General features: G+C 39.8%; 1 protein-coding gene across 9 annotated transcripts in view; it reads right to left on the bottom strand.

Moving 5' to 3' along the window:
- Arhgap26 (Rho GTPase activating protein 26) overlaps window positions 1–26,495 on the bottom strand; it is a 416,522-nt gene that overhangs the window by 95,320 nt on the left and 294,707 nt on the right. For 8 of the 9 annotated variants that reach the window (XM_074076754.1, XM_074076748.1, XM_074076752.1 and 5 more), the window contains one exon: window positions 8,994–9,153. The exons of the other annotated variant lie outside the window; for it this stretch is intronic. In XM_074076754.1, the coding sequence (XP_073932855.1) occupies window positions 8,994–9,153 (160 nt within the window). The remainder of the gene's footprint in view (window positions 1–8,993; window positions 9,154–26,495) is intronic. 9 annotated transcript variants of the gene reach the window in all.

A 26,495-nucleotide genomic window follows, 5' to 3' on the forward strand; every position in this document is an offset into this window, starting at 1 on the left:
AAATTAAATAAGATAGAGACAAAGCTATGTAGCACAATGTCTTGTGCATAATAAGCTACAAGTAAAAGTGAGCATTATTATTATTATTATTATTATTATTATTATTTGACTATATTCATTAAAAGATCCATTAACTTCAACTAAACAAATAAATCAGAATATATTACCAGCAAGGGAAAAAGGCCCCCAAACACATTTTACATCTTCTGGCTTTTTCTTCTCTGTCTCTTCCTAAAACTTTGGGATGTTTATTTCCTAAAATGCTGGAAAATACTGCTTCCCAGGTCTGTTGGGAGAGAGTTTCTGGACCATTGTGACAAGGTAACTGTGCAGTTTGCAAGCTTGCTCTGAGTAATCTGAAGGTGTGTGAGAAATACATCATGACGGCTCCCAAGAAGACACATAGCGGAGGGGGTTCTCTTTGAGAGAAAAGGCCCAGCAGGGAGCTATCTGGAAGGTGTGCAGATGTACTAGTGGCAACATAAAGAAGTTAATCTTCATTTTAAACCCTTGGGCTCCCAACATCATAGTAAATGGGGAAAAACTGAAACCATTTCCTCTAAAGTCAGGAATGAGACAAGGATGTCCACTTCTTCCACTCTTTTTCACTATAGTCTTGGAATTCCTAGCCAGAGCAGGAAGAAGAAATAAAAGGAATACAAATTGGAAAGGAAGAAGTCAAACTATCCCTATTTGCAGATGACATGATCTAATACCTAAAAGACCCGAAAAACTCCACCAAAAAAACTTTGATATAATAAACTGCCTTAACAAAGCAGAAAGATACAAAATCAACTTACAAAAATCAGTAACCTTTGTATATACCAACAATGAACATACTGAGAAAGAATATAGGAAAACAATTTCATTTACAATACCCACAAAAAAATACCTAGGAATAAGCTTAACAAAGAAGGTAAAAGACATTGTAGGAAAACTATAAGTCACTGAAGAAAGAAAGTGAAGATGGAAAGATCTCCCACATTCATGGATTGGTAGAATCAATATCGTAAAAATGGCTACATTGGCAAAAGCAATGTACATGTTCAATGTAAACCCCATCAAAATCCCAATGACATTCATTACAGAGATTTAAAAATTAACCCTAATGTTCATTTGGAAGCACCAAAGACAAATAGCCAAGGCAATACTGAGCAAAAAGAGCAACGTTGGAGATACTACAACAATACTCAACTTCAAACTACAGTAAAAGCCATAGCAACAAAAACAGCATGGTACTGGCAAAAAACAGATATGAATCCATGCAGCTATGCCCACATGATTTTTGACAAAGCTCCAAAAAGACAGTCTCTTCAATAAATGTTACTGGAGAAACTGGATGTCTGCATGCAGAAAACTGATCCATGTCTTTCACCTTATACAAGTATTACCTCAAAGTAGATTAAGGATCTTAAAATAAGACCTGAAACTTTGAAGCTAATGAAGGAAAGATCAGGGAACACACTGGAATACACTTGAATTAACAGGCATAGGCAATGACTTCCTAAATAGAACTCAAATGGCTCAGCAACTAAGAAAAGGGATTGATAAATAGGACTATATGAAACCAAAAAGCTTCTGCACAACAAAAGAAATGATCACCAGATTGAAGGGGCTGCCCACAGAATGGGAGAAAATCTTTTCCAGCTATACATCTGACAAGGGATTAATAGCCAGAATATACAGGGCGCTCAAAAGCAAAACTTCCCCCAAAATCAATGACCCAATGAAGAAATGGGCAAATGAACTGAGAGAGTTTTTCTAAAGGAAGAAGTCCAAATCACCAAAAACACATAAAGAAATGCTCAGCATCCCTGGCCATAAAGGAAATGTAAATCAAAACCACATTAAGATTCTACCTCACTCCTGTTAGAATGGCAACAACCACAAATTTTGGCAAGGTTGTAGGGAGAAAGGAACCCTCATACACTGTTGGTGGGAATGCAAATCAATACTACCACTATGGAAAACTGTATGGGGGTTTCTCAAAAAACTACAAATAGAACTACCATATGATCCAGTAATACCACTCCTAGGGATATGCCTGAAGGAATGTAAGGCAGCTTATAGTAAAGACACACCCATGTTTATTGCAGCATTATTCACAATAGTTAAGTTAAGGAAACAGCCATGATGCCTCACAACTGATGAATGGATTAAGAAAACGTGGTATTTATGTACAGTGTAATTTTATTCAGCCAAGAAGAAGAATGAGATTTTGTCATCTGCAGGTAAATGGATGAAACTGTAGAACACTGTGATGTTAACCAGTCAAGAAGGCCAAAAGCTGAATGTTGTCTCTCATATGCGAATACAGATCCAATATAACTAAAAGCAGTATTATGAAAACCAGGTCACACTAAGGGGAGGTCATATACAAGAGAGGGAGGATAAAAGAAGGTAGTTAATAAGGTGAATATGGTTGATATACTTCTATACAAGAATGAATATAGATTTTTTGAAAACCTGTTGAAATCACCATGAGAAGGTGATTAAGGAGACAAATAGAGGAGATGAACCAATTCAGGTTATAATACATATATACATGGAAATGTCAGAGGAACCTCCCTGAACAGCTATCTTAAACAAACAAAAATGTCATTGTTTTTTCTTTTATAAAATCGGAGGAGAGTAGGTCCTGTCTGGGGGGTTGGTACCAGTGGGAGGAAAGACGATGTAGGGAAACAGTGTAGGATGGTGAATATGGTGCAAATACTGTGTATACATGTACATAAATGGAAAAATGAGACCTGTCGAAACTATTCCAGGAATGGGGGGAGGAAAGATAAAGGAGAATGATGAAGGGGTGAATTCAAGTATGATATATTTGCTATATTGTTAAGAGCTTTTGTAAATGCCACAATATACCCCCAGCACAATAAAAAAAAAATTCAAAAAGAGAAAAAAAAAAACCCCAAAACCCTTGGGTTCCATGTCTAGTGTTAACCCTCGGTGAACAAGTAATAATCAAAGAGAAAAGATCATGTTTCAGTCAGTTAGAATGCAGAGGTCTTTCCCTTAAAAACAAGAGCGTATTCATCAGATTAGAGAAACTGAATTTTCTAGCTAGCAAGTATTCCATTTTCTTTTTCTTTCTTTCTCGGTTCTGGGGATTGAAACCGGAATGTTATGCTTGCTAGGCAAGTGTTCTACCTCTTTAAGCCACACACCTGAGCCCCTCTTTCCTTTTTTTACAATGTTGATTTTTAAAGCCAAACTGTTTTTCCCGTTTTTGATACTTCTGGGTTAAGTTCTCCATACTGAGGCTTACAAAGAGTATTTGAAGACTGAACTTGCCATTACCCCAACTGTCTGATGACTCTGGTTTTATCTAAAATAGCTATGCTGAGGAAAAGCAGAAGAGCACTTTTCATGAAAAATCTGAGGAGTTGGACATCCTTAGTACAAGCCACTAATAAGAAGGCAAAGCCTTCCCCAAAGGAAGCTAAATGCAAACCCATAAGGCATGGTAGATAGCTTGCAAAGATGGCAGCCAATAAATTTCCCATGCTTGTGTATACACATTGTTCTTCCCATTCAGAGGTGGAGTATTAGTCTATCTTGTATTACTATAGTGAAATACCCGAGGCTGGGTAACTTTGTGAAGAAAAGAGGTTCATTTTGGCTCATAGTTCTGGAGGTTCAAGGCCAAAAGACCACATTCTGTGATAGTCTTCTTGCTAGCAGAGTCTTGAGGTGGTATAGGGCATCGTATGGCAACAGACAGGGAGTATACGTGCAATGTGTATGCAGTGTGTGTGTGTGTGTGTGTGTGTGTGTGTGTGTGTGTACACATCTGTCTGTCTTCTGCTCTCTCCCTCTTCTTATAAAACTTCCAGTAATTCAATCATGGGGTTTCTACACTGGTGATTTTATCTAATCCTAATTTATCTAATCCTAACCACCTTCCAAAAGCTATAACATAAACATAACATAAACACCACCGTCAGGTTAAGTTTCCATTCTCTTAATAAATACCTTACAATGGGGATTAAGTTTAACATATGAACCCTTAAGGGGACACACTGAAGCCATATCTAAACTATACTATGAACATAAGTTCCCACCCTTGAATTTGGCTGGACTCATGACTTGCTTTGTCCAACAGAATGAGGAAGTGACACTCTGTGTGTTGCAGACCTAGGCTTTAATAGTGTCCTCTGTTTACCCACTTCAAAGTTTGGCTAGACCATTGGGATAATGAGAGATCGCATAGGCAGATAGAGAGAGAAAGAGAGGCCATGTGGAGGAGGATCAAGTTGTTTTGGTCAACAGCCAGTACCAACATCCCAGTGTGAGGCCATCTTGGATCCTTTAGTACCAGTCAAGTCCCCAACTGATGTCCAAGGGGGACATCATGAACCCCCCTCAAGTTTCTGACCCCAAGAATTGACAGCAGAAAGATCACAGCTACTTTACGTCACTATGTTTGGAGATGATTTACTCTGCAGCAAAAGAAAACTACAACAGGTGTCATGTGGTTCTCTCTGTCTCTACTGAACTGGTCCACTGGCTACACACCTGGGTTTCTACAATATCAGTTCAGCATTATTGTCAATTTGTTCCTGGATCTCTCCTAATTATTATTCCAAGATACAAAGTTACTACTTTATATAAAATGTTCTTAACCACATGAGAGAATACTATTTCAGGTACTGTGGAGACATATTTAAGTCCTGAATTAGGACCTGTTTCAAGCAAGACCTGTTATCAAATGCAAAGGTGCTGCTGGAAGGCATTTTGGCAAGTGGTGGTTCAGGATCTTGTCCAATTCCTGACACTGAAAATTATAGAGAAAAGTAGTCACTTCTAGAATAGCTGTTTATGAGCGAGAAACAAAGAGAAGAGGGAGGTGGAGAGAGAGAGAGAGAGGAAGAAAGAAGAGGAAGAGGGGAATGGGGGAGAGTGAGAGGGGAGAGAGAGAGAGACAGAGAGAGAGAGAGAGAGAGAGAGATCCTAAGGGAATGGTATTAAATACTATTAACCAAGGCTTTAATATTGTGGATTTTAAAGAACAAGTCTTTGACCATATTTCCTAAGAATATAAAAATGCTCTGGATTTAATGGCTAAATTTAAGTTTTATTGGCAGGTTTTTATTCAAAGTGTTCTCCCCAGAAAGCTAGAGACCAGTGTATGGGTAAAGATGGTAAACACTAGAAGCTTCTAAAGGAAATCAAGATAGCAGCCTCCATGCTTTGCATCAGGGCATCCCTGAAGCTACATTTAAAAAGGAGGCAAGCTGCCTATTCTAAGTTGTTTTTATTAGAAAGACAATCCTAATGAATATTATGGACTTTCTCCCCAGAATAACATACATATACAGGTCTTGCATATAACACTGGCCCACCATGAAACCCAGATTAAAAACTCTTATCTTGATGGTACACTAACTCCATCATGACTGGAGACTTGGTCTGAGGAGCCAGCCTTCATCCTGGTATGTTTTTCCCTCACACTCCTTCACTGACTCCCAAAGGATCCACAAGACCATAAATCCTACTGTGATTCATTCCACTCTCTGGCATGGACCAATGAAAAACATATATTAAAGTACTACAATATTCTTTATATGTACAACACCAAATCAACATCAAAGAATAACATAATTTGTAACCCACCAAACTAGGTTAAGTATTTTCATCAACCCCTGCCCATATATTTATGGCCTGTCATGCATTTCATATTTCTATCTCTATGTGTTGTGCCCAAGATGGGATGACTGTTCATACAAGTTTCAATACTGGTAGGCCCCAGGATATTCAAAACAGTTAAGAGTTAAAAAACCATTTGACATTGCTTGTTTTAGGGACATCAAACAAAATCAAACATCTCATTCCTAGAACTTTCTCAACATTTTAAATAATTTTATTTAAGAGGTAATTAAACTACAAACAATACTATTAGGGGGAGGGGCACATTTGATATTCAGAGACAGACTTGAGCTCCACTTCCAAAGATATCTGTTGAGACTGCTAAAAATAATGATTTACAATTACTGAAGCTTACTATCAGCCAGGACCTTCGGTACATCCTTTACATAAATCACCTTATTTAAATCTCACAGAAGTAACAAAAGAAGGAATGTGGAAGACTGGGGAATTGATCATCAACTTGCTTCCCTTTCCTCTGAGCACACAGGTTGCATTTCCCAGCTTCCACTGCAGTTAGATGTGGTCATGTGACTGGCCCGGTCAGTTGAATGTGGAAAAAAATAAAGCAAGCATCTTCTAGGTGTGGTCCATAAAACCTTCCCCACTCTTCCATGCTCTCTCCTTTCTCCATCTGCTGGCTGATTGTGGAGAAGAGTGGAAGGCAGAGCTACAAGATGGAAGGTATCTGGATTGCTGAGTCACTGTAGAGGATGCTACCCTGAGAACACCTGCACTGAACTGTTTTGTGAGCAAAAGACAAACATCTCCAGTCATCAGTCACTGATACTATTGAGAAGTTAAGTAATCTAGATGCTCACAGTCACATATTATTAACTGCTGTTATATTCTGTTCTCTTTTCACAGGTTCATTTTTATTATAGAGAGCATAAACTGCTCCTACATCTGATTTCCTACACTTGAGGAATGTTAGCAGATTGGGCTCCAACGTTGGGGATAGAAAGAAGACATTTTCCTTCAGATAAAACATTTTATTTCTCTATTTCTCATTAACCATGTAAGATGGGGACTGTGATGCTTAAACAACTTTGGAGGATACTTTTTTACCTTGTGAAAGTTTATATTCAGAGATTTAGTAGTTATATAATATTCCATAACAAATTATTCCCAATCCCAGTGGTTTACATCAACAAACATTTATTAGGTCTTCTAGTTCCTGTGGGTCAAGAATTGAGAAAGGGCTTATTGGGCTGGTTGGGACTCAAGATCTCTCATGAGGCTGCACTCAAATGTTGTCTAGGGCTGTATCACCTGAAGGCCCAGTTAGTGCTGGATGGCACCCTTCCAAGGTAGCTGGCTTGAATGACTGGAAAGTTGGTCTGGTTGTTGACAGGAAGCCTCAGTTTCTCCCCCAGAGGGCTGCATGACTTTCCTCACAACCTGGGCTTACCAACCAAAAAGTTGAGCAGGTCCAGAACCCATGGCAAAGGTGCAAGGCCGTTCATGACTAGTCTTAGAAGTCATGCTCCATTACTTTTGTCATACCCTACTGACCACACAGCCCAGCTCTATTCAGAGTTGGAGCAGACTATGCAAGGGAGTGAATACCAGGAGAGAAGGCTCACCGAGTCATTTTGGAGGCTGGCTGTTCTATTCATCCAATACCTATGTCCTGAATGTCTATCAAGAACCTGGACATCAAGCAGTGAACAAAATAGATAAAAGTCCCTGTCTTATGGAAAAAAACAAGGGAAAGGGGGAAAAGGATGGTGGAGGCTAGGACTGTTTTTTTTTTTTGGCAGTGCTGGAATTTGAACTCAAGGCATTGTGCTAGCTAGGTAGGCACTCTACCTCTTTTGTCAAAACTCCCAGCCCTTTTTGCTTTAACTATTTTTCTAATAGGGTCTCGCATTTATGCCCTGGTCAGCCTGAATCATGATCCTCTTATTTATGCTTCCTGTGGATCTGGGATGACAGGTGCATACCACCATGCATAGCTTTTTATTGTTGAGATAGGGTCTTGCAAATGTTTTGCCTGGGTGGTGTTGAATTGTGATCCTTCCAATCTCCACCTCCCAAGTAGCTATAATCACAGGTATGAGCCACCATGCCTGACCTTTCTGTCATTTTAATTGGAGAGATCTAGGTGGGCCTCACTAAAAATATCTGAAGGCAGTGAGAAAACATACCATGTGGTTTTATGGAGGAAGATTGTTCCAAGTAATGAGGACAGCAATTGCAAAGGTAGGAGTGTGTCTGTCATATCCAAGAAAGAGCAGGCAGTCAAGGTGGCTATTGGAGAGGCATGGGAGATGAGATTGGCTTAATAACAGCAGGAGACAGAGACCATGTAGGACTTAGAGGCTCCTATAAAGACTGACCTTCATGTGAGTGAAATCAGAAGCCACTGGATAGTTCTTAGCAATAGACAACTGACAGGATGGGATTTACTGTGTCAAAAAGTCTCATTGCAGGAGCTGATATCAAAATAAACAGGCCAAGAAAGAAGCAAGGAAGCAAATTAGGAGTTGATGGTGGCTTACATTAGTATTATCAGTTGTAGGTATGAGAAGTGGTTATAGTCTAGATATATTTTGTGTAATTAATTCACCATTCTAGGCAAAGTTTTTCTTTAGAAAGAGCAGCAAAAATTTAGATCCCAGCGTTGTGGCTGCCAAACGTTGAGCTGGTGAACCGTGTACAGGTTCCAAGAGCACATGGAATTTGCTACTAAGAGCAATGAGGTCACAGATGAGGGAAGCTCAGTGTCCCCTATTCACACTTTTATGAAGGCAGCTCTGTGTTAGCATGCTTCATAATTTGGGGCAGGAGGAACCTTCTCCTGCCAGAAAAAGCAAAGATGAACTATATACATATACACACACTGTATGAAAAAATAAGTCATCTATAAAATCAAAAGACAAATTAAAAGAATAATATTTGCAACACAAATGAAAAAAGCTTAATATTCTTAATATATAAAACTCATAAATTCCTAAGAAGACAATCAAGTAAAAATTTGGCAAAAGGTATTTCCAAAACAAGGTTCCTAACAGTAGCCCTTCACTGGACCGTTGAGGATAAAATGGCAACATATGCAAAGTGCTCAGCATAGTTCCCGGCATAGAATAAATGCTCAATAAATGTTACCCTACCCCTGCCACTGCCACCCTAACCATATGGGTGGTTCACCATTCCTGCTGTTGCCACCTCCCTCAAGGAATAAGGCCTACCATTACCACCAAGACCACCACAATCAGCAAGTTCACCACCTTAGTGTAAGAATCATTAACAATGCAAAGCTGAGTCAACCCTGAAGGTCAATTCCAATAGATCTTCCCCCAAAGTAAACTCTTTTCTGCAAGGGCTCAATTAGATATTACCTTTTCATGGTTCTCTATTAGGATCTCAATGACAATGTTCTGAAATTTGATATCCATGATGGCTGCCACTGTTTCTTCCTGAGGCCTCAGAAGGGTGGGTCCAAAAACCACTCCAAGGTTTGCCACAGTCATCAGATTCTGCTTGTGATTATTAGCAACACTAGGAAGAAGGGGGGGAAAAAAAGGCACAAATGAGAGAAATAGTGCATGCAGAGATAGCTGAGGTTCCTGTGTCCTATGTCTATCTTCCTATGTGTAGACTCCTCTATAGGAACCAGAACTTGGGGCATCTGTAGATACCATGAATCAAGAGAGATTTTTCTACTTGTTTTTCATCTACTAAAGTTCTTAAATCTTCATTTGACATCCAGGCTATTTTGTTATTTCAGGATATGACACACCCTATGATTTCCATTTTGCCTAAAACAACCAATCACCCAACCAACTGGCCAAAGCAACTATCTGCTGAAATACAAACCTTTGCACATCTGAATCCCTATTCCACAAATCCAGGTAACTGCTAATCCCTTGTAGTTACAACTTCTTGGCTACTGCTTAAATAACTGTACTCATTAACATTTTCTCTAGTACAAATATAAAAACTCTTGACAGCTTTAATTCATTTGCAAACACAAGCACAAAATAGACCTAATTTTTAAAATGGCAGATCTGGAATTTAAAAATCACATCAGGAAATTTAGCACTTCAGACTCTAAGTACTAAAGTCCCATCCAATTAGACATGTGGCTCACATTAAGTGAAACATGTGGCATAAACAGAAACAATTCAGTACTGTATGTCCATGTATATGACTGTGTTTATATTGTCACATACTCAACATTTAAGGAACTCACAGGATCAGCAGTAGCTAAGTCAGAGTAATTTGCCAAATTCATATGCATATTTTTGGATAAGCAATTATTTAAAACATGTATCTGAACTCCATGCCCAAATCTCCATGACTTAGCTATAAAAACTCAATTGTTCACTGACTGGCCCTGTGTATAAAACATACAAGTGGTCTACCAGCAACAAATGTGTTAAAAGTTCATGCCACTCAGTATTGTTAAGAAAATATCAGGAGCTTCCCTGAATCACCTGCTAGAAGAAGGAAGCTATTCATGACTAAGTTGAACCTAAAGACAAACTGGGCAAAGATGGGCAGTTTGCACAGGCCTGCCTCTCCAGCATTTAGTGCTATTTATACTGAACATTTTTTCACACAATCCTATCAATGCCTGTACTGTTTCTGTTATACACTTCTATTATGTACCTTAAGTGCTGGTTTCTAAACTGAGCCTTCACTGAAATATTACATCAACCAGTTTTATCAGCAGATGTGTACTTTTCCATAATTTTTTATGCTAAGAGTTTAACTTCCTCCTTTGGAGGAGGCAAGGTGTGGTTAGGGGTATAGAACTTTAACTGTGGTAGAGTCCAGGAGGAGGAAAATTTGTTTTTGGATTGCTAAGCAACACCTGCAGCAGAGAGAGTTGCCACAGATAACCTGGCCTGTTTTGGGTCTACAAAAGGATATTTTATAAACATTTTCTTAGTTTTACCTGGGTCTGCTGGGTTTACTTGGTGTTTTCCATCTACCCAGAACAAACCTCAAATTGCCAATCTGAAAGAGTTAATGCAGTCAAACTAGGACGTGGCAAAGAAGAGAGACTTTGGTTCAGTGCCTCAGTCAATCAGCAAGTGGGCATATTTACAAGCTTCTTAAAGCACCACTGCTTTCCACATCTGCTCCTGTGTGGGGGAAGGGAATTCTCTGTCCTTATGCTTCCCCTCCCAAAAGAACTAAGACATTAGACTTACCCCTCATTTCACATAAGTCCCTTGTAACTCAGTATGCTAAAGCTATGCAAGCTATTTCTATATGAAAGCCTTTCAAATTGCATGCCAATATAAAAATATAATGGTTTGGATGATGACCCTTTGCCCACCTTTCCACACTGTATCTGACTAACATAAAAGTCTTCTAACTCGGCTCCTGACAAACATCTCTACATTCAGCTTTGTCCCTTGCCACCGTTACTGTCTGAAATGTAGCTCTAATCTGGCCATCACTCCTCTTCTAAAAACAACATGCAACACTTGCACATCTCTCCTGGTCGTTGGAAGGAACACAAAAATGTGTTTTTCAGCAACACTTCTGTTGTTCAGTTGTTCTAATAATGATGACAATAAATCTGTGATGGGTCCCTTTTTTGTTTTTGTTTTGTTCTGTCTTGTTTTCAGTGCTGGAGATCAAACCCAGTGCCTGGCACATGCTAGTAAGTGGTCTACTGAGCTACATCCAAAGTTGGAATTCTTACAAATAGTATACCTTCCCCAACTCATCTCTAAGCCTTCCTCTGCTACCTCCCAGCTCTGGATCACTGGGAAAGCTACTTGGTATGCTAAAACTCTAAGCATTAGGTTCCTCCTTCTAAAAAGTAGGGACAGTTCAGGTGAATGACACACTTCCTTCATGACATGTCATACAGATTATATGTGATTGTGCATGGGAAATGCAGTGATAAGGATAATAATTCACTCTGTCCTCTTTTCCTTTTCCCATCTTTCTCCCTTTATCCATGTCATTCCTCTGCCTAGAATGATCTTACTCTTTTTTCTTTTTTTGCAAACTTGGTATGCAAGGCTCAGCTCAAATGTCCCCCTTCCTTCCTGTCCCCTGCCTGGTCTCTTCCAGCCCTACCCCCTGATGCAGGTAGACAAGTTGGTCTGCTCCTGCATTTATCACTCAGTATTGATGTCTCTACCACTGCCCGAGGACAGCGACTGTGATATTTCACTTGGTCGAACTAGCACTGAGCATAGTGCTTGGCACAGGAGAAGCACAGTGAATGCTAACTGAAGGGTTTAAAGATGAGAGGAGCTTCTTTGGAGACATGAGACTCTTATTCTTAACCCAGCTACTCCTCATAAAACCTCAAATTATTTTTGATGATTTTGGGGGAATGATTCTGAACTATTCCAACTTTCCTTTCCCAAATCTCAAGCTGTTCTCCTTCTTAGATTTAATTAATGAGTAATAATTACTCAGACTTGCAGGCCCCAACACCCAAAGGCATTCGTAAAAAAAAAAAGGAACAGTAATTCTGGATCAGCAACTCTGAATATAAATAGACTCAAAGCTATCCAACAGGATTCATTTCCCTTTTAATGATCCATTTTATTTTGGAACTTTAAAAACACATTGATCTAAGTTTTAGGAAACTTTTGGGAAAAACCTGTACCTTTCCACTACTAACTACCATTATCTTTTGGCACACTGAAGTAATAAATTGATCTGTCACTTGATTATTACAGCTCATGACTTGGTACAGCTAGGTTCATTACTCCAGGATGAATTATTAATGATTTGAGATCTCTATGTATCCCCGAGAGAAAGGCCTAGACCTCAGCCTCTGTTGGCACTAGCCATGTATTACAGCTTGATGGATTTACAGATGTGTGGGAAGCAGGCTGGCAGAGCTCTAAAAAGCTGGTCCAGCACAGGCCACGGGACCCATTCATTAGTGAGGTCCATAAACCATTGAGAGCCTGCTTTCTGATCTGGTAATTGAGCTTCCTGAGCTCTCCCTCACATAGTTCAGCATGTCATGTTGAGTCTTGACTTAAAATCCACACACAGATGTTTCTTGTGCATCACGTACCTCACTGAAAGAGCATTTGACACGTGATTGTCGGATCTCTGTGTCCACAAGGACTACTCAGGTGTGGTTCCATATATAAGCACTGCCAACATAGAACTGCCAGTTCTGCAGGTTTGCTTTGCAGGGTGCAGAGAAGCAGTTTTACATGTGGTTTCCACTTAGGGAAGACCGGGTTCTTTTTGGGATGATTACAGAATGGTCCCAGAAGGGGACCATGCTGTGTCAGTTGAGAACCAACATATCTCCTGAGGGACTTTGGGCAGTTGTGTACCCCATATTCCATGCAGGTCTCTCATGAATGGCAATTAATGAGGAAAGAACATGTTCCAGTGAAAACGGCCTTGGCCAGAGGGGCCTCTTACCATCCTTGTTTCAAGGGGACAGCTGATGCTCTGGGTTGTTCTGATACCCTCTGAGAGGCAGAAAGAGGGTATCACTTCCAGATAAAGATGGTGACAGTAATGGTGGTCGGGGAGTATTAGAAGGGAATAGATAGGAGCAAACCCTTTGGGACCTGTAAACAAAGACCCTCATGGTGTCACAGGGTTCACATCTGTTTCCCAAAGGACTCCAACAATACACAAACCTCCTTCAGGGTTTGGGAACTGCTTTTATCTTGACACCTGGTGTGATGGGTTGAGGAATGTCGAAGCTGAGTCCTGGCTCCCTTGGACATGATACGGTGATAGGTAGGTAGTATCTGCATGGACTGGATGGGTGGAGTAATACCACACCACTCCTTCTCTGCTGTCCCTTATTTATTTGCTTCACCTTGCAATAACAAATAAGGATAACTTAGACTTGTGGGGTGCTTTAGACATTACAGAAAGCTCTACCGCAGCCTTTTATGTTTATTTGACCACTAGGGACTCTAGAATAGTCTCTCTCAAACTTTCTGACAGTGATCCAAAATAAGAAATATATTTTCCTATGTAATATTTCACCAGTACATACATACTTACATATACATATGTATACATAGACAGACAGAGGGACAAACAACATATCAGAAAGGAAAGCTTGAAGAAAAGTAGAATACATTCTGATACTTTCTATTCTTTTTTTGCAGTATTGGGATTTGAACTCAGTGCCTCATGCTTGAGGCACTCTACTAGTCCTCTATTCTAATTTTTAAATTCACTAAATTAACTTCATAACTCACTTTTTGCCATGAACTACAATCAGAAAAAACTCTGTTATAGCAAATATAGAAATTTATAACTAAGGAAAATAAGGCAAAGGGCACAACGGTTGAACACTGGGAAGCACCAACATAGAGCACTGACTGGGTGAAAAGGCACATTTCATGGCCTCTCTGAACCGTCCTCCTCACATGTAAGATAGGAGCAGTAATACCTACCTTAAAACCCTGGAAGCCTGAAAGAGCATGATTATGTAAGTAAATCTCCTGGCATGAAAATGGCTTACCAAGTGACAGCTGCTATTGTCATGGTGGCAGTTAAGGCAGAGGTGATGGTAGTGGTAAGTGCCAGTTTAAAGCCACGCTGTTAGCTGGTGTTTACACTTGGCAGCCTGTACAGGAACCTCAAGTAGCTGCTACTGCCTGGAACAAGAAGCCCCACCTCCCCCACCCACATTTTAAGGACTCCTGTTACCCTACCTATCTGTACTTTTCTTCATTTTTTTAAAATCTAAGTTATGACATACTTCAAGTTTATGGAACAGTTCAAAACATAATGTACTCATTTTCCATCACTGTGATGCAGCACCCCTTGCATCACAGGCTAAAACCCCTGTGAAGCCAAAGCAAGGGGCATTACATTCACTTTGCCTCAACACAGCAACAACTGCACATCCTGCCCTGCTTGGCAAGTGCTACTTTAATAAGCCAAGCAAACCCACCACCCAGCAAAGGTCAGCTCTGGGTACCACCATTTAGTTCCCTCCACTAAATGATGTGTCTCAGTCCATCCCACAGGACATTTCTACACTGACTACTCCTCATCTCCCAAGTGCCACAAGACTAGGGGCTGGATCATGACCTTGGGATGTCTCCACTGCTGTACCCAGGCAAGCCCAAAGTTAATTAATTCTGAAAGTGAGTGAGTGGGGGTACACCCAAGCTATAGTAAACATCACCATTATCTTTGTAACTTCTCAGGGAAGCTCCAAGTCTAGGGCCCAGATTCACTAGAAATGAAATTGCTGCTAGACCAATTCTTTTTTTTTCTTTTTCTTTGGCAGTACTGGGGTTTGAACTCATGGTCTCACACTTGCTAGGCAGGCACAATACCACTTGAGCCACTATATCAGCCAAGAATTATACTTTCTTGCAATTAACCAGCTAAATTTAAGTTTCCATGGTTGCTAATCTGGTTCTTTTTACCAGCTTTACATGCATCCTTAGTACATAATGAGGAGTAGTGGGGGGAAACCCAGGACCACTGCGTGTTGAATTGCTTGGGTACCACTGGGTCTTGCTACAGCTGGACCACTCTGGATAAATACAGATGTGCTAGACCAACCCAGAAAGGGCACAGAAAATAAGCTGTTCCATGTGTTCACCGGGCTCTCAGTCACCATTTAACTTCCAGCTTTAAAGGGGTACTTATATATAGTACTCCCTTAACTTTCAAGAGAACTATTTTAAACAGGTACTATAGTTACCATTTTACTGATGAGGAAACTGAAGCACTGAAAAGTTGACTTGCCAGAGGTCATACAGCTAATGAAGGGCAGAGCCAAATGGAAAACTAAGACACACCTTGTCCTCTTAACCTTGGCTCTCAGCTGCTCCCACACAACCAAGGGTAAGTTTAGCCCAGACTAAAAGAGGCATTCTTTTTTACTCAAAAAACTATCAAAAATGAATACACAGAGAAATCACAGGCTTAAAACTCAGAGCGGGGGTAGTGGTTATAATATATGGAAAAAAGGATGTTCCCTCATTACTAAACTGGAATGAGGGAGGGGGGAATGAAAGAGGAAGAAGGCAGTGAAATATGGCTCCATTCTTGAGAAAATTATGAAAATTATGAATATGACAGCATACCATTTGCAGCTGGCTGGCACAGTCGGAACACTGCTTTCTAGTAATGAAAAAGTAAATGTTATCAGATAGATAATAAATTTTAAAAAGGAGGGGGGAACTGCCAAAATGGTGTCTGTCTGCCCCAGAAGACACAATGAGGGCCACACTATAGCCATCCAGACTATACTACTTCCATCTAAGGATGCCAAGGCGCTCTGAGTAACTAGCAATGTGTTCTCTGCTTCTGTAAGATACACTAACTACATTCCAGATGGGTTCAAATGACTTCTGAGATGTTAAGTATGGGCCAGAACTACTTATGGCAGCTGAAACCCCACTTAGAGAGGTCCACTTGTTCCTTGGTCCTTACAGAAAAGAAAATGAATGTGTGGGATGTAGAGAAGACAAGGTGCCTCTGTGCACAGAGCCTTTGCCAGGGTAGGGACAGTGGAAGAGGTTACAGCCAGAGGAGTTCACCCTGACAGCAATGGTACATAACAAACCAGGTGTCTCTTTTTGGCCACACTAGTCTGGAAGGTATGAAAAGCCATACAATATTTACAGGGTATAATAATCATTATTATATATGTATTATATATAATATAATATAATCCTCACATTATTATGCTGGTTCCCTCCCAATACGTTTATTAAACCTTTTAGGATAGTCTCCTGTGTCTTCCTTTTTCTAGTATATGTTTCTGAAATCCCTTTTTTTTTTGTCTGCCTTTTATCATTATTATGAGTCTCATCAAGAATAGCAACTCACATTAACTAAGCATTTACTGTGAAGTAGTCATAAACACTCCATCAATTATCTCATTTGATTTTTAAAATTACCCTATCATTAAATTCCATTACTCTTCCACATGAAAAAAATTAAGCTTCGATAAATTCAGAAATTTGTCCAGGGTCAGTATATAATGTGGGAGGGGGGTCAGAATTTGAAGCCACACAGTCTATAGTCCGATTTCAGAGCTATTGACTTGTGTGTGTGTCTGTTTGATATAAGATACATACACTTTATTTCCTGCCATCTTACCTTACTTGCTTTTCTATATGGCCTAACTTTAAGGAGATCATGGGGAAAAGGAGAACTTGATTATTTTTGAAAGCAAAAATGAAATTGGGTTCAACTGTGTCCCCAAATTTCTCTTGATAATAAACTAAACTGGATCATGGGAATTACTAAATTCATGTGGAATAGTCCAGGTTCATTAACAACAATTACTTTTCTTTTAAGTTGTTTAGTAAATTAGCCACAGTCTTTTGGAGACCCCAAACAGACCAGCTTGAATTTTATTTGCCCTATACTGTGTTGGCTAGCTGGTGTTTGACAGTCTTACATACAAGGAAGGCACATTCCTTAGATCTAGGAATTAGTTGATTCACTCCATCTTTCTGCATCTAGATAGTCTAGGCTTCAGCCAGGCCCTATATTCTTGGGCTCAGTCAGAAGGCCCAAATGGGGAAGAGTAGCAATCACACAGAAAAAGGCAAGCAAAGAAGCTGACTCAGGGAACCTTCTTCCTGGAAAATTACTTAACTATTTCAAATTGCATAACAATCAATACTAAAGCCCAATTTAATTAATGTTTGCAAAATACTTTAGCTTATAAAATACTTTCACATTCATTATCACAGATTCATTGATTAGTTCTTAAATCTAGAAAGAGATGCCCAGAAGGCAAATAGAGTATATACACAAGTTGTGTGTGTACATGCTAAACTGACTTCACCAAGTGTTACACACTCATCAGTTCCTGAGGGTGTGACACTTGCCTCCATGACTCAGCCTACACCTAACTTTATACTACCCCTTTCCAAAAAGGCAGGGAAGAGCAAACTGATCTAACATAGAGGTCAGCAGTAATCCCCTAAGCTGCAATTATTAAATATTTTTGGGTACCTGTTTATGTGATGGGGTCTGCTTTAAGTGCTAAGACACAGCAGGGAAATAAACAGTCCCCCACTCCCCCTTCTCCTTCCCTGCTTTTGAGAAACTTTTGTTCTTTTCTGGTAGGACAGATAATAAAATAATAAATTAATTAATAAATTGTGGTGTCATAGTGAAACCACAAGCAGGGAAAGGGGACAAGGAGTACTGGGGAAATATCTGTATCTTTAAAAGTTGGCCAGGGAAGTCTCCCTAGAAGAATGAAGGTAGTGACAACCTGAAAGAGGTTAAGAAGCAAGCCATGTCCTAGGCAATGACTTCCTAAATAGAACTCAAATGGTTCAACAATTAAGAGAAAGGATTGACAAGTGGGATTACACAACACTAAAAAGCTCTGCACAACAAAAGAAATGGTCACCAGATTCAAGAGGCAGCCCACAGAATGGGAGAAAAATTTTGCCAGCTACATATCTGACAAGGGATTAATGCCAGAATATAGAGGGAGCTCAAAAAATTAAAACTTCCAAAAAAATCAATGACCCAATGAAGAAATGGGCAAATGAACTGAACAGATTTTTTCAAAGGAAGAAGTTCAAATGGCCAAAAAACACATGAAGAAATGCTCAACATCCCTGGTCATAAAGGAAATGCAAATCAAAACAATTCTAAGAATCCACTGCTTACCCCTATCAAAATGGCTACTATCAAGAACAAAAACAACAACAAATGTTGGTAAGGATTTGAGGAAAAAGGAATCCTAATATGCTGCTGGTGGGAATACAAATTAGTACAACCACTATGGAAAGCAGTATGAGGCTCCTCAAAAAACTAACCTTAGAACTGCCATATGATCTAGCAAAAACACTCCTAAGGATATACCCAACGGAATGTAAGTCAGGTTACAATAAGGCACCTGCACATCCATGTTTACTGAAGCATTATTTACAATAATTAAGCTATGGAAACAATGAAGATACCCCATAACTGATGAATGGATTAAGGAAATGTGGTATTTAGATATTGTGGAATTTTATTCAGCCATAAAGAAGAATGAAAGTTTGTTGTTTGCAGGTAAATGGATGGAACTGGAGAACATCATCTTAAGTGAAGTTAGCCAGGTTCAAAAAGTCAAAGGTTTCATGCTTTTTCTCATACATGGAATAGAGACCCAATATAAATTAAGCAATATTATGAAAAACAGGTAGGGCTAAGGGAGGTCACATACAAGAGAGGGAGGGTAAAAGGAGGAAGTTAATAAGGTGAATATGGTTGATGCATTTTCTATATGTGAATGAATACAGAATTTTTAAACCTGTTGAAATCACCATAAGAAGGGGACTAAGGTTGAAAGGAGAAAAATATAGGGGATGAACCAATTCGGGAGATATATATATATATTATGGAAATGTCATAATGAAACACCCTGTATAGCTATCTTAAACAAATAAAAATGTATTTTTTTTTAAAAAATGGAGAACAGGAAGGCAAAACATGTCCTGTCTCAGGAGCTGGTACCAGTAAGGGGGGAGGGATATAAAGAAGGGTTATAGGGACATAGGAAGGTGAATGTGGTAGAAATATTATGTACTCATGTATACAAATGGAAAAATGAGATGTGTTGAAACTATTCCAAGAATAGGGGAAAACTAATTCCCAATAAAGGAGAATGATGGAGGAGGTGAATTCAACAATGATATATTGTAAGAACTTTTGTAAATTTAACAATGTACGCTTAGTATGACAATAATATGAAAATAAAAAAATAAAAGAAAAAAATTTTTTAAAAACCCAAAAAACAAGTCATGTGGACTTCTGGAAACAGCACATCCCAAGATGGGAAAGTGCATGGCATGTTGGCCACAATGAATGAAAGTCTGTGTAGCTGAAGTAGAGTGAGCAAAGGGGACAGTATTAGTAGAAATCAGAGAGGCAATAGACTTGGGGGCAGCAAATCCTGGAGGGCTTTGCAGGCCACTGTAAGGGCTTTGTTCTTCGCTGAGTGAGATAAAAAGCAATTAGAAAATTCTCATCAGTGGGGTAACCTAATATTAGCCATCCCACCTATAGACTCAGTAAAGCCTTAACTACTAAGAATTAAATGCTCAAATTCCATGGGTCACTTATTTTTCAAAGAGAGACAACTTCACAAACCTACTGAGAGAATTTAAGACTTGTACAAACCAAAATACTTCAATGTTTTTATTGTATTTGAGTAACTAATCTGTGTCAGGCTCCATGCCTTTGGCTGTGACTGTGACTATGTTAACCTGGCATTTCCTCCCTGTCACTGTGTGGGAGATCACCACTGAAAAGCCCAGGGGAAGAACAAACTATTTGGCCAATCTGGACTGGATACCTAGAGTAAATGGTGACTGTCTCTAGGTACTTATTACCTGCTACCCAGTGAACAGTCACCCATGAGCAACACCAGTTTTAAACATTTCAATGAAACATTTTCAGAACTCACTGAGCTTAGCCACTGTGACTATCTTTAATCGGTTAAAAGAAACAGCAGTTTTCTGTAGTCAGATCCTTATGACTAGTCTCATTTTACAGATAAAGGAGCAGGGACAAAAGGAGCTAACTCAAAGGCTAAGGTAATAGTCCAGCCACCTGATTTAGCTCCAACAAGAACATTAGTCTGAGACAAAGCACTTGGGGCTCTTCATTTCATTTCTCATTTTTGGAGCGAAGACTGAGAGTCCAAATCCACAGACTGGATTATGAGAAATGTTGCAGAGAAAGAATGACAGATTGATAGAGAGGGAAAGAGAAGCACACACTCACACAAGCACCCACCCTGAGTATTCTAGCTCCTTTCATGGAGATCTTTCAAATGAGGGAAGCAGTCCAGCTGACTGGCATATTTTTGAAAAGGAGTATGCCTTCACCCCAAAAAGGAAACAGACAGAAAACTGCATTCCTTGCCATGAGTATGCAACCAATAGACAAGTAGAGGTTGAAAAGCTGGCTTTATTTTAAGGACCAATCTACCAAGATGACTAGAATTTATTATCCTATACATCCTGTCACAATACTTTTGAGTTGCATGTGGATATTCAATTAACAGACAGAAAAAAACAGGTGTCTGGAAAAGCTCATGGATCTTCACGTACAAGAGCTGAGATGCCATAGCAAAATGCTAGTGATCAATTCATACTAACAATAAAGATGAAAAATATCCCAGATCTCTAACATCCATGAAATATTATTTGCTAATGGATAGAATTCATTTAAAAAGACAACACAATCTTCACAGTCCACAAAAATTAGAAAAAAAAAATGAGTGGATTACACCTTATGCTTCCCTAATTGCTGAAGCTCTGTGCCAACATCTCCTGGCTGGATCCAATTGTTATCTCCTAAAATTTGAATTTAAGTTCAAGCTTAAGGAAAACACAATTCCTCTTATTTTTGATGTTTTTAAAATAATTGTGTTTATACACAGTGATGCATGTTACAGTGAATACACAAATCCTTCTGTTGTATTTATTGCCTTAATAACAAAAACAGACTCACTAGGGGAATGATGCCAATAGAGTTCTTAATTTGACACATGCAAAGCAAAACTTAATTTATCATACTCATAGACAGCACAAAACTGGAAATGTATGGAATTCTGCTACCTTGAAAGCAAATTTCAAAATAAAATACAGTTTCAACAAACAGGAACTGGAGATGGAAGGTGAGAAAACCAACCTATCATTAGGCATAGAATAGCAGATAGCGTCTGATAATAGATGTACCAAGACATTTACAGAGCAAAGCTGAGATCTGGGTCCCTGATCTACCCAACATTCAGGTTCACAGCAAGTACCTTTCTCAAAACACAGATCAAACAGATAGTTTTCAAACGGGAAGTCTAAGTATTTAATAACAAAGTTCAAAAACCCTTCAATGGTAAAAGCATCAAAACCTGACATCCTAGCTATTGTCACCTTCCTTGCCTACTCAACAGGCAAGATGGGAGAAGGCCAAGGTGATGGCAGTGGAGATGGGGAAATGAAGGACAATGTGGGCCACAGCAGCAATTCACAGACACTGCAATGCATAATTTCTAGAAGAAAGGCTGCCAATAGGCCACATTAGCAGGCCAACCTGGGTATGTATAAAACCGTAGAGATGAACAACTTAAGGAACATCAGGCCCTCAAGCAAACCCAGTGTTTCACCATGGCCTCTTTGAGTCCCACCTACAGTTCCAACCTCATGTTACGCCACTAGGTCTTTCCTCACAGTGCTCCAAGTACTCAGGCCTTCCATTTGCTTCTAAACACACCAAGTATGCTCATTCCCAATTCTGACAGAACACCCACAAGATGTTACCCACACTCTAGGATCTGGGATTTGGCACTGAACCAGACTGACAAGATCTCTGCTTTTGTTCCAGCTGGGAAAGCAACAGATAACATACAACTACATCAGTAAGAAGGTCAGACTGGGAAACTGGCACTGAGAAATGAAATAGGAGTATGTGACAAAAAAAAAAAAAAAAAAACACTGAAAAGAAGGACCAACTTAGGTAGTCCAGGAGTCCACTCTCTGTGGGAAAGAGACCAGTGAGCTGAGGCCATGTATGTAGGAGTACAGTGCAGAAGTCCATAACCTAGGATGGGACTATCAATCACTCCCACAATAATAAGTTGTATCTTCAACCACAAACATCAGTGATGGCTGCCTGAAATCTCTTTAAAGTGAACACCAACAAATTATATTGCAGAGAAATTCACTTTGGTTTCCATAGGAATTCTGAAGCCTGTATAAACAGTTGCTAAGTACAATTGGAAGCTCGGGAATCCTTGCCACCCTTGTGGTTTCCCACACAATGATGAGAACACCCTGTGGCTGGCTTCTGGCTGCTCCCTCTGCCATTCTCTGTGGTCTCAACCCACTTAGAAAGTGGCTACTCCTGAAAAACACATCACTAACAGATCCCACTGCTCAGTCTTGCACACAGAAGAGCACCTTGCTGACATTTACCTACCAAGAGTCAGTCATATGAGAATCCTATTAATATGTGCCAGGATTTGGTTGGGTTATGTTAAAAGGCTAAGTAATCACTAAACAAGGGTGAGAAACAAAACAAACAGCAAAAGAAAGAGCAAAACTTTAAAAGAATCCTTTACATTTGGAAAACAGAGGGGAAAGAAGGAACGGGTTTCAAAGAATCCTGCTGCTCAGTGGAAGGCTAGCATTCAGAAATATCTGACAGAATAGCAGATAGAAATCAATTATTATTAGATATTCAGATTGTTTCCAATATTTTCAGTGAACCTCTATGTAATAAAAACTTGTATATAGCTTTCTCTAGAAAAAAATTACAGAAATTGAATTTCTGGATGAAAGGGTATAAATATTACTAATACATATTGCCAAACTGTAACCCAGGAGACTTTTATCAATTTACATTCCCACCAAGAATGCTTTAGTGTGCCTGTTTTTCAGGGTCCTGATTTTTTTCTTGCACCAAAATAAGCTATTACCATTTAAAAAGTTTTTACAAGTAGTACACAATATTTTGCCCATCTCATTTCAAGTTGCATTTCTTTGATAAGGTAATGATATTGAGCTTTTTCCAAAAGTCCAGTGACTTTTAAGGACCAAGACATGAGAATTAGCTTCTAGCAAAGTCAACCAAAAGTACCAGGTAAATAATAAAACATACCAAGCAAGATAATGGTGCTTATTTTTACATTTAAAAAATAGAGCTCTACAACTACTAAAGTGTTCCTGCCTTTTTATTTATACATCTTTCATGGAACTTAATGGGAAAAATTACTGAGATTTCAGACCCCTCTCTAAATGCTGAGCAAGGGTGATCTCCCTGCTTCAGTCCCCATTGCCCGAGTACACTGAGGTTCACTTTGAACCACAGACACAGCAGACCAGGAAGGAGGTATGATGACTTCTCCCTCAACTGCTCTGAAGCTCCACAACAGTAAGGATCATGTCTGCCTTTTTTGTCAGGGTCTGCCAAGTACCTGGTACAACAGTAGCTTGATAAATATTTGCTAGGTGTATTTTCAGGCTGATGACCAATGGACTTGAGGTAAAATGGACTTCAGAATTTCAGCCTCATTAAATTCAATACTGGTCTACTTCTCAGGGATGTGGGGATGCTTAAGAACAAGGTGAGGAAGGGAGGTGACAAGAGTTCTGAAAACTATCAAGTGCCATACAAAGTAGGATGATGATAAGGAGGAAGAGAAGAACCCACTTAAACAGAGGTCTGGAGAGGCAGGATTGATGAGTGCAGCAGAGGAGGCTATTAGCAAATAAATAATGCTTTCTGCACTGGTCTCCCATTCGGTATGCAATGAGAGTCTCTGTTTCCCTGGAGTTCCGAAGGGTGATGCAATAGGCGTAGGGGTATAACCAGGCCACTTTTAATATGTGGCCAGCCCAAATCCAAAGGAAGTCAATGATTAGCAGAAGGAAGCATTGTGTCAGTGAACTGAATTGGGATCAGCATTCTGAGTTTGGGGAAGGAACAAATGCCTGTGGTAAGAACTTATTCTACGGAAGAATCAGAAACAGCATCCGTTTTCTGCAAGGCCAATTCTGAGGTATACCTGCATGATGGTAAACCTCTGACAGTGACTGACCTTCTAGGAAAGCAATTCACACTCCCATAATCCCAAAAGACTGGAGTATCAAGAGAGAGTTTCATGCCTAAGACACAGGTGGTAGAGAGGAGAGGGGTGGGATGGATGCTCATCCGCAGGCTGGAGCAGAGCAGTCTCTCTGGGCCAGTTCTCTATTAAGGACAGAAGGGCTATCTTGCAACTCTCTGTGCCACTCAGAAACAAAGCCACCAGCAACTACCCATTCGTATATAACATCCAATCAGAAAAAAGGCAGTTATTTGTCATGCTCTCTGAACTCCAGCACTCCAGCGCCACCACAGCCCACCAGAAATTAGAACCTGTTGCCATGGCAGCTGCTTTTCCCCATCTTAGGAAGGATGCACTCTGAGCCACTATGAAAAGGCTTTTATGGTGTAGGGTCAGCTCACCTCCAGCTTCTCTACCCATCTTGCCCAGTTTAATTCTGGGTAGAACATGCAGTAGAAAATCATTTCCACTAATGATTCAGTGTTGTTTCCACAATGACAAAAATTAATCAATTTCCTAGACAAAGTGGGATAGGAAACAACTGTTCAAAGCAACAGTATGTGTGTTCAGGTCAGGGAAATGTAAAAAAGAAGGAAGAAGAAGGGGAGGAGGAGAAGGAGAAAAAGAAGAAAATTAAAGATACTGATTGAAGAACATTAGAACTGACAAATGTCAAAGAACTGTCTGGACGGACGCTGAGGAAAGGAGAGGGGAAAAATCATTAACGGTGACTGCTAATGCGAAAGTCCCCTCAAAAGGGCTGAGAAACCAATGCCCTAAGGAAGGACTATCTGAATACCCAGGAAAGACACATTTCAGGACCCTTTCCTGAAGAGAGATAGAAGGGTAGTGTTCTAATTCACAATTCTATAGCAAGAGATCAGTTGGTACCCAGTACCAAACATAAAACAAAAATGAGAAACAAATGAGAAATGATATAGCAGGATCAGAGCAATTTTCTGTATTGTCCTTATCCCCTGAGAATATAGACCCTTCCTGCCAGCACTTCCTCTCACTTCCTCATCGCTCTGTACTGATAGTTCCCAAGTGAGATGACCTGGCATATGACTCACTCCCAGGGATGTTTCCAAAGAGAGGGTTTGCTTTAGACCTCTAAGTCCAGAAAATGTAGGTACATATATCCATCCACATGCCGAACGAACAAGCAGAAGAGTGGCTTAGGAAAATCAAGTTCATGCCAAAGTTGAAGACATTTCATTTCCTGCCCACAAAGCCAGCAGAATAGAATCCCTAAGGGGACTGCCAAGAAGCAACTATTCTGGTTTTATGACCCAAACCTAAGTCTAAAAGAAAGAAAGCTAACTCCCCAAACTCAGCCCCTTAGAGGTGATTAAGCCTAAAGTTAGAGGTGATAATAAGGGCAGGAAATGATGTCCAGCTGTAAATGCAGTACCTCAGGGTCATCAATCTAAAATTGCTTCCAAAACAGAGACGGTCAAAGAGAAAGTCTGTATCACTCAACATGCTAGTGTTGCCAGGACTGTGAGGCTAAGGCCAAAGCAGGTGATAGGATGTTCACTCAGTACTTTCCAACACACTGAGGACCATGGCTATTTGGCTCTTACTGAGTTATTCTTTAGATTTTTCCCATTGTCTACAGGGTTCTGCAGCTTCTCTAGGATATGTCTGTGTGGACTTGGCTTCAGTTCTCTTTTTGGAAGTGGCTGTGACTATTGGACCTGATGTTTCATATTGCTCAATTTTAGCAAGTTCTTAGCCATGATCTCTTCAAATATTACTCTCATGGTTTGAATGTGATTTCTTTCTCCAGTCCATTGTGATTAAAGGCTCAGGCTCCATGGCACTTTCTATTAGACAGTGCTCTGGAACCTTACAATCTAGTAAGAGGTCCTTACATCACTGGGGATGTGTCCTCAGAAGGGATGTGGAACCCCAGTCTATCTCCTTGTCCAAGATGTGACTGACCACTTGCTCCTACACATACTGGTGTTGTGATGAGCCACCATTTGCTGCCCTCACCAGAGGCAATACTGACTGATCTTGAACTTTGACCTTCTAAGACAGTGAGCTAAGTAAACTTCCTTTTCTTTATAAGTAGCCTGGGTCAGGAAGAAAAGCGAATTACCTCATCCTATTTTCTGTAATATCACCTTCTAGAAATCCCATGGCCATATTTTGGATCTTCTTAGTCTGTCTTCCATGTTTTTACAAATATTTTCAATTTTGTTTTATCTACGGACAACACTGTACTAATTTTCTAACATCTGTTTTCCTGTTCATTAAGTCTTTTATTAGCTTTGTTTAGTCTCATTTATTTTATCAACTGAGTTTTTCAATTGTATTTTTATTTCTG

The sequence above is a fragment of the Castor canadensis genome, chromosome 6 (assembly GCF_047511655.1).
Source record: "Castor canadensis chromosome 6, mCasCan1.hap1v2, whole genome shotgun sequence".
NCBI lineage: Eukaryota > Metazoa > Chordata > Mammalia > Rodentia > Castoridae > Castor > Castor canadensis.